At 49.5% G+C, this 12,322-nt stretch overlaps 3 protein-coding genes across 3 annotated transcripts; all 3 read left to right on the top strand.

Annotated features, from left to right (window-relative positions):
* Window positions 1–987: 987 nt before the first annotated feature.
* Window positions 988–1,786, top strand: HOO65_040652 (tyrosine kinase protein; the record flags this gene model as incomplete). The annotated part of the gene is made up of 2 exons (XM_071003009.1): window positions 988–1,387; window positions 1,446–1,786. 2 exons carry the CDS (start codon window positions 988–990, stop codon window positions 1,784–1,786), a joined length of 741 nt encoding a protein of 246 aa, XP_070859495.1.
* Window positions 1,787–3,406: 1,620 nt separating this feature from the next.
* Window positions 3,407–8,575, top strand: HOO65_040651 (DNA excision repair protein CSB; the record flags this gene model as incomplete). The annotated part of the gene is made up of 2 exons (XM_071002470.1): window positions 3,407–8,521; window positions 8,567–8,575. The coding sequence occupies 2 exons, from the start codon at window positions 3,407–3,409 to the stop codon at window positions 8,573–8,575; spliced, it is 5,124 nt and encodes a 1,707-aa protein (XP_070859494.1).
* Window positions 8,576–9,775: 1,200 nt separating this feature from the next.
* On the top strand, window positions 9,776–11,715 carry HOO65_040650 (5-aminolevulinate synthase, mitochondrial precursor; the record flags this gene model as incomplete). The annotated part of the gene is made up of 2 exons (XM_071002702.1): window positions 9,776–10,169; window positions 10,235–11,715. The coding sequence occupies 2 exons, from the start codon at window positions 9,776–9,778 to the stop codon at window positions 11,713–11,715; spliced, it is 1,875 nt and encodes a 624-aa protein (XP_070859493.1).
* Between the last annotated feature and the right edge of the window lie 607 nt (window positions 11,716–12,322).

Raw genomic sequence — 12,322 nt, 5'->3', positions numbered from 1 at the left:
ATGCCGTCATACGTACTCACAGTGGAACTTGCCTCGCCTCCCTTGACCCCCAAATCCTGCGTATGATATATAATACCAATTTGCCATGGTCTACGGTGAAGAGCCAGAAACACAGCCGCAAAGTGTAGGGATTGATGAATCCACCGAGCTCTTGGGCCGGACACATGGTAGTATGCGAGTAGCGTACACTACGCCTTAGGTTTTTGGATTACTAGTAGCTGAAGGAGCATTTCCTCGCTAGGTTTTTGGTTGCGGAACTTCGTCCTGTTCGTACACTATTTCTTTTTTCGCTAACCTACCTGGGTGCCGCTATATATTTCCTTCCACATCTCTCTTTTTTCCTGCTCTCCATTTGCGAGTCTTGTTTCTCTCCCCCTCCTCATACTTTTGGGCTTTTGTTTGTTGATAGCTTCTCTTTTTCCCCCTGCGTGTAAAGTGCGCGTCTTATCAGAGCTTGGGCCCTTCTAGCTGGCCCTATTCTATCCTTTCGGTGTTGCTTGTCGGCTGCTGGAACTGACAACAGAAATGCCATGCTTGGATTCATTTCGTACTGGGTAAGCTAGGCCCTCTATGCCCTCAGCACTCTCGTCGTCTCCTTCCAGCTTATAATTTTCCCATCTTTTCATTCTTGCTTATGGTTGATTGAAACTTTGAAGCTAGAAGATGTTATTATTTTGGCTCGTCTGATATCGTTTCCGCGCATTCCGTTTTTGTCGTTGCGCAAGCTTGGGCAATTTCTGGTCTGAGCTCCTGCTCCTTCCTATGTCACAGCTACAGACAGCTACAGCACGAGCGCTGACTAATGAACCAATCCCACCTCCATTTTACCCATCGGCCTAACTTGAGACCCAACAAACCTGTCCGAAATTCATCCTTTACCCATCGCAGTTCACGAATCAAGTCATGAGTGCTGATAATCTTTTTTTTTTCCCTTTTTAGATGCTTCCCGTCATCTCCGGCGTAACATGGCTGGGGATGTTATTGGCCATGCTCATTTACTGGGCTGGCACACAAGACGCTGTTCACCTGGTGGATATGAATGAACACCAAAGCATTGCGTATATCTCGGACATTGGCGCCCTCACTCTAAAGCCGCTCTTTATTGCGGGGTGTGCCGTGACTTCAGTTTTTTTCGCTGTTAGCTTTATTGCCACTCGCTGGCTGCGCCATCGAGGGCGCTTGCTACCAAATGTCACCATGTTTCAAAGGACTCTGATGTACTTGAACATCTTCTCCGTCATCGTAGGAACTGCAGGCCTGATTTTCCTCTCCATTTTTGATGCATACCGGCATTCTGGAGTGCACAACGCCTGTTTGGTTCTTTTTCTGTTGGGATTCATTGCCAGTGCTATATTTGCTTGTTGGGAGTTCCGTAGTCTACGACACTGTATGTATGCCCCTCCCCCCTCCAGTGCTTGTGTTCCTTGCTAATAACCAACTGCTAGACTATGTTGATGAACCACACCTCGAGGCTTCCTTTTACACCAAGCTCGCCTTTATTATCTTCGAGGGGTCACTTGCCATTGTCTTTGGCATCCTGGTCAAGACACATCATAGGGACGCGGCCGCAGTAGTAGAGTGGATTCTTGCCTTCATCTTCTCGTTCTACGTGTTTTCATACGTAATGGATCTGTGGCCTGCTGTCCACACCAAGAAGCCTGAAATGAGATACCATAAGCCCCAAAGGCTTGCCGTCGGCAGCTCTGGGGGATCGCCGCATACCTTGGAACAAGCTATAGTGCCGCCGCCACCACCACCGCCAGAGGCCCACATGGGGCATTTTTGATGTTATATTTTGTTTCCTGATATTTATGTTTGCTTATGAGCATGCCTTTTTTTTTCACTAGACCCTAGACCTTTTTAGCTAGCAGACAAGATCTGGGGCTCAATTTATTTGTTCATATTTCGTCTCTACAGAGCGGCTACTGATATTTTGTGGGGCTTGTTGTGTTGTCGTAGTCATCGTTTTGGAGCATTGTAAAAACCAGATTATGACGCGGTAGTATGTGCTTCCGCTTCTGCTTCTGTCTATGCTAAATATTCTCCCTTACAATTCAAGCTGATCGAAGAACTCGAACGAATAACAACGAGCCTCCCAGTCGGACTGTTGGCTTCGGTAAATACCCGGCTAAACTACCCGGCACCCTTATTAAGCGGGTACCTTCCTAATTTTTCTCACGACTTGATTTTGCGACAACTGGAAGCCCAAAGACTCGTTGGAGATGATTTAGGAAAGCGCGCTTCGTTACAGCCCTCTCGCTCCTGCCTCTCCCGTACAAGCGTGTACTGTGCTACTTCATGCCATTATATGCATTGTAACTTTGTCAGCCTTGTGATACTCTTCACCGCCTAACCAAGGGTGAAAACGAAAAACTTTGCTCTCACCCACAACCATCGTTGGGCGTTAAGAAATTATGGTTACGTTGTGTCCGTCAGTTTCAAATACTTCTTGAACCCTCATTTTTATTTTGGCAGACGGTGATCACGCAATCCACTCTTCATTTACCTCCGCTATCTCTTTGCTTCATCAGCAATTGTGTCTACATTTGACGCTAGAATTACGCCCAAGGCTTATTATTATCAGGCTTCACTTCACGTGCTGGTTGAGACGCCAATTCGCGGGCTCGACTTCTATTTGTTCTTCACATTCGTCAACGTCCGTCTTCAGCGTCTGGCCCCCCTTATCAAAAATCCAGACTGCATTTGCGCCACATACCTAGACCCAGTCCCATAGGGCTATAAGCACCTATCTTACTTAGGGTTTATTTGTCCAGAGCCACATTGGTTTTTGAGTCGCTCGTCTCCCCCCATCGCCTCGAGAGTCAAACATCGTTTCATTAACATTGTATAGAGTCAGATGAACCATTTTCAGGCTCCAGAGGACCCCTTTTTTTGGGACTCCGATGTCCTTGTGGCAGAGCTCTACAACCCAAGGGAGTCTTGGAATCTCCCTGGCATAGATGTGCCAGATAGAGACATCGTCCTTCAGTCCTTCCAACGTTTGAGAATTAGCGGCCGTCTATTCCTAACATGGGGGAACATCCAGCACAACACCTATACTGAGCTCTTCGCTGATTTGGGTATCGTTCTCCCTGAACATCGTCTTTGGCTTCTCGATGCTCTCGAATTTTTACAAAGCCGTAGTAATACCTATACATCATGGAAGATGTCACGCACTCTGAGGCTGAAGTCTAGGACGTCTCTATCATCGCGGTCCTCTGTGTCACAATCCCCAGGAATGCCTTTCATGCCCAATGCACAACAACAACCCTCCATGCAACGGCTGCAAAATCAACAATCGTCTAGCCAGAACAGCTCGCCGGGAATGCCATGTAGTCAACTTGCGACGCTGGGTCATGCATCCAATACGTTTGCTTCCCCTGCACAGTCTGTTCAAACCTTCACAATGAGTGCATCTCCAATCCCTGTGTTTCCACCGTCGCAAATGCATGTGCAAGCGACACAAACTCTATCTCAGCCTCGCCTACAAACGCCGCAACAGGGTCTGTTAGAAATGGGAGAACCGCCGATGTTGAACTTACCTGGTCCTGATCCTAATGTGGTGATAAATCCCCTCCCGGCCCCTAATCATGAACCAAATATCCAGCTACCCAATGTTGTTCAGAGTCCTCCAGTTCATCCGCCAGATCATGCACCTACCTTCTCAAAGCCTAGAAGAAGGGTGCATCCAATCTCTATAATAACTACTGCTACAGAAGCGCCTCAAACATCTAAGCTCGGTATATGTCGTCCTTTTCTTACAGACGGCACATTTAGTCTGCAAAATCGCTACCCAGACAGCGATGATAGCTCCGATTCTGATGGCGAAGGGTTTTCCATCGTAAATACGCGCCGCTATGCTCGGATACAGCCTAAGAAAGCCTACAAGGCTGTGATTTCAGTTCTGAATGGTCGTATACAGCCTGGAAATCTGACCAGCCGCGATGATTCTGCCAGTGACGGGGAAAGTTACATTATTGGCGAACATGCTGGTCCCGATTCTAGTGATTTAGACCAACAGGGTTCTGAGAATGAGGATCGGGCTTGGGACACGACCCAAAATTTCCTCACCACCCAAGCAGTCAACACAATCATTGATGAGAAAATATCTGAAGTTGTAGACATTTTCACATCCGACTACCTCCCTCGTCTGAGGGCAAAGGCATTTGAACTTTGGAATGAGGGACGGTCGGAGCGGCAGATCGGCAGTCGCCTTCGGGAAGCTTCCGCTACTGTGGCACACTTGGAAAACAGGATCTCGTCGATACGGACGCAAATGCATTTAACTAAATGGTCTTCTCGAAATTCGCTGTGGCATCAAACTACGTGCTTGGAGCCTTCGGTCATTGATCTCGAGAAGAATAAGTGGTTAATTGAGGTTGTGAAGGGTCCCCGACCAGCCAAAATAACTGCTTCTGTCAAACCGAGAGTCAAACGTCGAAAGATTGAATACACGCCTTCGGATAGCGAGTGTGAGGTCATCAGTGATAGTGAGTTGTCAATCGGCTTTATTGTTGATGATGAGATTCAAGAGGAGACAACGTTACAAAGAGCATCTCGTGGCCCAATTCCTCCAGCTGTTGCACCTCGCCCCCTCTATCCGGAGTCAGGTGTCGAAAAATTGACGTCGGCTGTAGCACCTACTGAAAACACCATACCGATGGAAACCAATGTGGATGCTCTTCAAGCTACCCCTATTGAAAAGTCTCCAGAAAATGATATCGAGATGCTGTATCCTGAGTCGTCGAACCCCATTCCTACGACTGCTGCTTCTACAAACCTCGAAAGTTTACCCGCTAAAAACGGGGAAAAGGTCGATGACATGGAAGATGTCGTTATGGAGCCGGATTCCGCAGAGCTTGGCTCTTCTACTATTCCAGATTCTTCAGCTGCTATAGAGTCTAGATCTCAAGAGAAGTCTGCTAGCCCCGCCGCCCCAACCTCTACTTCAACAAAAAATGCGGAAGAGTCTCTCTTCTGCAGCGAAAATCCCCCTCCTTCTCCTTCAGTGATTTCAATCTCTGATGGGGGCGGTGATGATGATGATGACGATGACGATGAAGCGGAAGACTTTGTGACTTATGACCTTTCACTGTGGAAAGCCATTCCTAACAGGTTCAAATGCCTCCTTCCTAAAGAGTTGCTCGAAGTTCATGGAGATATGGGTCGGGCCCTAATTGGTGCGATATATAGCATGTCGGCCAACCTACGCCAGAAACTGTTTACCGAGGTCACAGCATGCAACAACCTCCCCGAGAACTTCTGGAACACTGTCATGATCCGATCTTCAACCGAGACATCGGTCCAGATTGCTGCTATTGCGCTGTTCAAATGCGCCATTAGCGGCACCTTTGACCACATTCGGCCTGAAGTGTTCCAAAAGAAGAAGGGCTCTATCACTGGCGCGCTCATGCAGTGCCACCGCAATTTGCCGCCATTTTATCGCGCTCTTTACGACATACAGGCTGGCTTCCCGCAAACAGCCGACGATTTGATTGCCGGTAGCGATGAGTCTGGGGTAGAAGACCAGACTGAGGCCGATATGCCTAATCAGGCATCTAAAAAGAAACAACGCTTTATATCTAAAGAGGTCACTGCGGCCTATGAAGAACGCATGAGACGGGAACAAGCTCGATGGGATGCAAAGGTTGAACTAGCAAAAAAGTCCAAGCTACAAGCCGAAGCCATCCCTAACGAAAAGTCTCGCCTCATCATCAATATGTCCAAGAGTGAGGACGAGCCCTTTATCTATATTCCAGACAGCGTCGCCAATGCAACTAGCGAAATATTTGACTCTCAGATTGAAGGTATCCGGTTTATCTGGGATAACGTGGTGGCGAACGATGGAGAGGTATCTAGCAACGGTTGCATGCTGGCTCATACTATGGGCCTTGGCAAGACCATGCAGGTTATTTCTGTTCTTTTGGCTATTGTAGAAGCCACACATTCAAGTAACCCCACCGTTGTATCGCAGATCCCTAAGCAATATCGTCGTCACCGCTTTTTGATTCTGTGCCCTGCACCTTTAGTTGACAACTGGATCAAAGAGATTGAGCGATGGGCTGGCAATTCCATGATGCCCCAAGTTTTGGCTCTAGGCAACATGCATTCTGCACAACGGAATGCTGTAGTTGAACAATGGAGTAAAAACTCTGGGTGTCTCATCCTCAGCTTTGCTCTACTTGGGCGTCTTTTCAAGACGGGCGACGAGATAATGCGAATTATCGCTAATAGTGCAGATATTGCCATTGCCGACGAGGCACATGCCCTCAACAATACCGGCACTAATATCCGCCGGGCCTGTGATGAAATTAAGACAATGGCTAAGGTCGCACTCACAGGTTCGCCCATGGCCAACAATACTCTTGAATACTACCACATGGTAAACTGGGTAGCACCAAAATATATGGGCTCTGAGGAAGACTTTAAAATTTCTTATGCTCGTCCTATCGAAGATGCAAACGTTGCTGACGCCACGCCCAATGAGAGATACCGTGCACGCCAGTTGCTTAAGCGCTTGACTAAAAAGATGCGCCATAAAGTTCACCGCGCAACTCTTGCCTCGCTTCCTATTAATGTTCTTCCACGGAAGCAGGAGTACATCATTGGCTTCCCGCCTCTTAAGGGTTTGCAGGAAAAGCTGTATTCCGAGTATGTCAGGCTACACAAGCAGTACGGCTTCTCCTCAGACTTTGGTGCGCTAGATAATCTTTCTATTATTCTGACGCACCCCAAATGCTTCGCCATGAAGCTTCGCGGTACAAGAGCGGGCAGAAGGGGCGGGGATGCTGACAACGATATTGCCGAAAGAGAAACTCTCCCAAAGGAGATGTCGCAGGCCCTTCTGGAAATTGTTGACCAAGAGCCTGACCTGGATAATGTGAATCTATCGTGGAGGTCTCGCCACATCATGAGTATCCTTGATGAATGCCGCAAAGTCAAGGAAAAGGTCCTCGTCTTTTCGCAGTACCTTGATGTCCTGGATTATTTCCAAGATATCTTTGAACGCCAGGGGCGCAAGTATTCCCGCATTGATGGATCGACAGACAAGCGCGTGGCTCTAGTTGATCGTTTCAACCGACAAGACTATGAAGTCTTCCTCATTGCTACCAAGGCCGGCGGCACAGGCCTAAACATACAAGGTGCCAGCCGTATAATTATTGTCGATTTCAAGTACAACCCGATGTGGGAGCAACAGGCGATTGGTCGTGCATTTCGGATCAAGCAGACTAAAGACGTCTATGTGTACCGCTTTGTTGGTTCCGGATCGTCAGAGTCTGTAATGTTCCATAGGGCTGTGTTCAAAATGCAATTGACAGATGCCGTTGTTGACGAGAAGACCCAGATTGCCCGGTCTGAATTGCGGAAGGGATCCAAAGTTGTGCATTTGACAGAACCCATCTCCCAGCCTTATGATAAATATCTAGGCGTTGATGGCGTGCTCGATAAGCTTCTTACTGATACCTCCTCCCAAAAGGGCATAGTCTATGTCGACCATACAGATACCTTTGCAGAGCCCGATGAGGAAATCCCGGTGTCGGATGATATTGCCAAGCACGTCAACGATGAGCTTCGTGCTATAGAAGAACGCGAAAAGAGTGGAGGCCATGCCGTACCTTTGGCTCCGCTTGGTCATGGATCTGCAGCTGGTGGATCACAAGTGTATAGACGAAATGCAAAGGGACAAGCTGACACAGCTCGAGATGGCACAAACAGCTCTAGCAACATTGGGGATCATACCATGGCGTTATATCAAGATCTTCCATACCACGAACGACCGCGCCTAGCACGACTTCAATCGCTGGTGAATGAACACAACTCGTTGCCGGCGTACAACGGCCAACTCCCGCTCACTCTTGATGGCTCTAAAGACACTGATTTCCCTGAACACGCAATCTTTCGTCAAAATTTACGACTAGGCTTCATGAGAGCGGTAGGTTCAACTAGTAATGCGTCTAAAATCACTACGCAAGCAGAGGAAGGCAAGGCTACAGCCCGCAGCATGATAATTGATGATTACCTCTCGGTAAACATCCGCGGCGATCTCCCTCGTCGTACCCGCGAGAACCTGGTGCTAGATCTTATGGGCCAAGACCGCTTCGCTCTGGCTTTTCTGAACCAGCTACACGGCTTGACTAACAACATGATTGCTGTTTCCATGGATAGAGTCCTGCGAGAAAAATACAGGGAGCTAGAGGTCATGGATGAGCACAAGTATCGGGATCTCTTCCCTGTTGAGCTGCGAGCACATTACTGGGGTCAGGCAGTCTTACCACAGGACTCCTCTGTCGCAAATGTGGCGATTTTAGTCACGCCTGCAACTGCGGTAGCTGCAACGCCCACAACTCCCAGAACGCCCACAACGCCCACAACGCCGACGACCCGTGGAAACGCAAGTGTCACACCAAATGGTACCCCACAGGCTAAGCCAGTGGCTAGGGATAATATACATGCTTCACTCTTACATAAAGTCGGTACCAGGCAGAAGCGACAACCGCTTCCAACTCATCGAGACCCAGATGTAAGTCTGTCTCTTTTTTTTCTTGCGTATAAACTCGTTGTGCAGGCCAACTAACTCCGTTTTTCCCATCTTATAGCACCTTGCTCAGATGCGTAGCCGCATCGTAGCTAATGCTGCAGCAACACAAAGCCCCGCATCCTCTAGCGGTACTAATAAAGGCCATATCAACAGAGACCTTGCAGTTCTCGAGGCGGTACGCAGGCGGCGCGATCGTCAGGCGTCGTTAGTCTCATCTGTATCTTCGCCGGGATCGGTTTCAACTAGCGGCTCACGGAAGTCTTAACCATTGTGGCTAGCAACCGCCTGATCATGGACGTTTGTGTGTACGTATTCATGTGCGCCGCGAACAATTCCTAGGGCATAAACATCGCCATTATTCATGTTTCTGCTTTTCCTTTTTGGCCGGTTTTCTATAGTTTTCGAATACCCAATATTGCATTATATTTTCTTTGCTTATACACACTTGACGTCGACATCTCCCATTGATTGCTAATTGCTGTGATGTGGCACAACATGATAGATACATCCTTCCTTGAGACAGGGCTAGCAGCCAATCATAGGCAGTGGCGTTCTCAGCCTTGCAGCCTTGCAGCCTTGCATGTTTTTCTTTTGGTCTAACGTTTCCCTAGTTTTGAGTGCGCATCTAAACAACACTTGCACAGAATTTTCAAAGCCGAAGAAAGGAGAGAAACGAAAAAACCAGCGCATGTTTAGCACATGCAGGAATCGGCCCACGCGGTCAAAGCAATAGGAGGATAAGTACCAAGACTTTTTCTTCACTTTTCGTTTCCCCTTCTTCTTGATTTACACATCCCCTAGTGGGGCCTATAAAATATGGAGGTGGCCAATGAGAAGCAAGGCAATTCTAAGAGTGGAGTAGAGCCAAGATCGTTCGCAGTGCTACAATGGTTCACAAGCAATAACGCACTACTATCTAGAGGTTTTGTGCTTACTAACAAGGCACTGGGGATAGCTGAAACTGTCTTTCATTCGACGCTAAGAGTCAAATAAAAAAAAATTAAAAAAAAAGCGGAAGGAGCAATTTTGCTACTTTCGTATTTTCTCTCCTTCTACATCGGAATCTAAGTGAATAAGAGAATTGACGATAATCCTCTTCCTCCTTTTTTTCTCCCATCTTTTCTTTTCTTGCCGCACACTAACCACTGTCTTGGTTGTTGCAATTGCTTCCACAAACTAACATCACCAACTTCTGAAACACTCAATCCTTGATTTTTCCGTCCGCTTTCGCTTGCCATGGACGCCGTTCTCCGCCAATCCAAGGCTGTGTGCCCATTCCTCAAGCAGTCATCGCCTGCTGCCCTGCGTGCCCTGTCAACCTCGGCACGCGCCCAGCCTGCGATCTCAGCTTCTGTTGCTTCCACTCCGGCTATGCTGACCTCGCCTCGCCGTGGCGGCCCCATGTCGAAGCTGCAGGTCCTAGCCAATCGCTGCCCCGTCATGGGCCAGGCCATGGCTGTGCGCTCGGCTCAGTACAGCACTTCGGCTACCACTAGCGTTGCTGCTACTGCTACTGCCGCATCCGCTAAGCCGGCCGGTCTGTACACTCAGCAGAGGCGCCGTATCCATAGCGGCAAGCCGCAGGGCGCCCGGGAGGCTGATCGAGCGGTGTTCTCTAGCAAAGAGACAGGTGAGTCCGGCTCCTAAGTGCACATGATGTAGTATCGAGTTCTTATGCTGAATTCTCTGTCCCAGCCCACCACAAGATTGCCAGCATCAACCCGCTGTCCGAGGGCCCTAAGTTTGACTACGACCGCTGGTACCAGGACCAGCTAGACCTGAAGCACAAGGACAAGTCGTACCGCTACTTCAACAACATCAACCGTCTGGCCAAGGAATTCCCTCGCGCTCACCAGGCCACGTCCGAGGACAAGGTCGTGGTTTGGTGCGCCAATGACTACCTTGGCATGGGCAGTAACCCACACGTTATTCAGACCATGCACGATACTCTGGATACTTACGGCTCAGGCGCAGGTGGTACACGCAACATCTCGGGCCATAACAAGCACGCCGTCGAGCTGGAGGCCACACTTGCCAAGTTGCATGCCCAGGAGGCAGCGCTTGTGTTTAGTAGCTGTTACGTGGCCAACGATGCCACCCTGGCCACTCTTGGCAGCAAGATGCCAAACTGCGTGATTTTGTCGGACGAACTAAACCATGCTTCCATGATCCAGGGCATTCGCCACAGCGGCACCACCAAGATGATTTTCAAGCACAATGATTTAGTCGACCTGGAGACCAAGCTGGCAGCCCTGCCCCTTGAGCAGCCCAAGATCATTGCCTTTGAGTCAGTCTACAGCATGTGCGGCTCGATTGCCCCTATCGAAGCCATCTGCGACCTAGCCGACAAGTACGGTGCCATCACCTTCCTCGATGAGGTCCACGCTGTCGGCATGTACGGCCCTCACGGTGCTGGTGTTGCCGAACACCTAGACTGGCAGGCCCATGCCACCGGCCGCCCTGCTGGCTCTATTATGGAGCGCATCGATATCATCACCGGCACGCTGGGCAAGGCCTATGGCTGTGTCGGTGGCTACATTGCCGGCAGTTCTAAGCTAGTCGATGTCGTGCGTTCGCTGGCCCCTGGCTTCATTTTCACTACCTCGCTTCCGCCTGCCGTCATGGCTGGGGCGCGTGCATCGATCGAATACCAGATGAACTATGCTGGAGACCGCCGTCTGCAACAGCTGCATACCCGCGCCGTCAAGGAAGAACTAACTGCGCGTGATATCCCTGTCATCCCCAACCCATCGCACATTGTGCCCGTGTTGGTTGGCAACGCTCGTCTAGCCAAGGAGGCATCCGACATGCTGCTCAAGGACCACAAGATCTATGTGCAGAGCATCAATTACCCCACTGTTCCTGTCGGTCAGGAGCGTCTGCGTATTACCCCGACTCCCGGTCACACGCGTGTTTACCGCGAGGCCTTGGTCTCGGCACTTGACTCGATCTGGACCCGTCTCGATATCAAGCGCACCAGCGACTGGGCTGGACAGGGCGGCTTTATTGGAGTTGGTGCCCCTGAGAAGTCGGAGGCGCCCATCTGGACTGAAAAGCAGCTGGGTATTGAAGAGGCCGCGCGCAAGATCGTAGCCAGCGGAAAAGCTAGTGTGAACCAAGTCACTGAGGCCCTGTTAGCCCAAGAGGAGCCGCGCGCAACTGCCGCAACTGCCTAAGCTGAGCACGGCCCTCCACATTATACCAGACAGGCTTACTTATGTGAGTCTCGGTATATATGGAGATGGGGCTAGGCGCGGTCTATGTAAACGCTGTGACGCTCTTGCATCAAGACCAACCGATTCCAAAAACTCGCTTACCTGTGCTCATGCCTTGCTTGGTGCCTTCCTCGACACATATATCTATGCTTTCCGCTCATGTTTCTTCCTCCCTGTCTCGCGCTCGTGTCGGGCTGTATCCTTTTCTTGGAAAGACCCCCGTCAAGGATTTCTCCGTTTTTGCTTTGTCATGACTTTTCTTGGCCTAAATCCTCCGCAAAAAAGCCCCCATATCGCTAGCTACACTGTCTCTGTTTTCTCGTCTTTTCATGCGTCTTCCATTTCTTCTTCTCCTTCTGGTATTTGTCTCATTATCCTTTTACTTTGGTTTTTCTTCCTTTCTTCACCGTCACTTGCAAAAAACAATAAAAACCCCCTCAAAAAAAAATTAACCCTCCTCCCCCCCCCCCCCCCCCCCCCCAAGATAGGAGCATCTAACCAACTCGTAACAGACAAAACGAGAAACCAGGAAATCAGGCATAGGAAGGAGATAAGGCCCCTTTCCGAA

This window comes from Ceratocystis lukuohia, assembly GCF_044167205.1.
Source record: "Ceratocystis lukuohia strain C4212 chromosome Unknown Supercontig4_pilon, whole genome shotgun sequence".
Lineage (NCBI taxonomy): Eukaryota > Fungi > Ascomycota > Sordariomycetes > Microascales > Ceratocystidaceae > Ceratocystis > Ceratocystis lukuohia.
The sequence above is the reverse complement of the archived record's forward strand: the minus strand, read 5'-3'. Positions and strand labels throughout refer to the sequence as shown.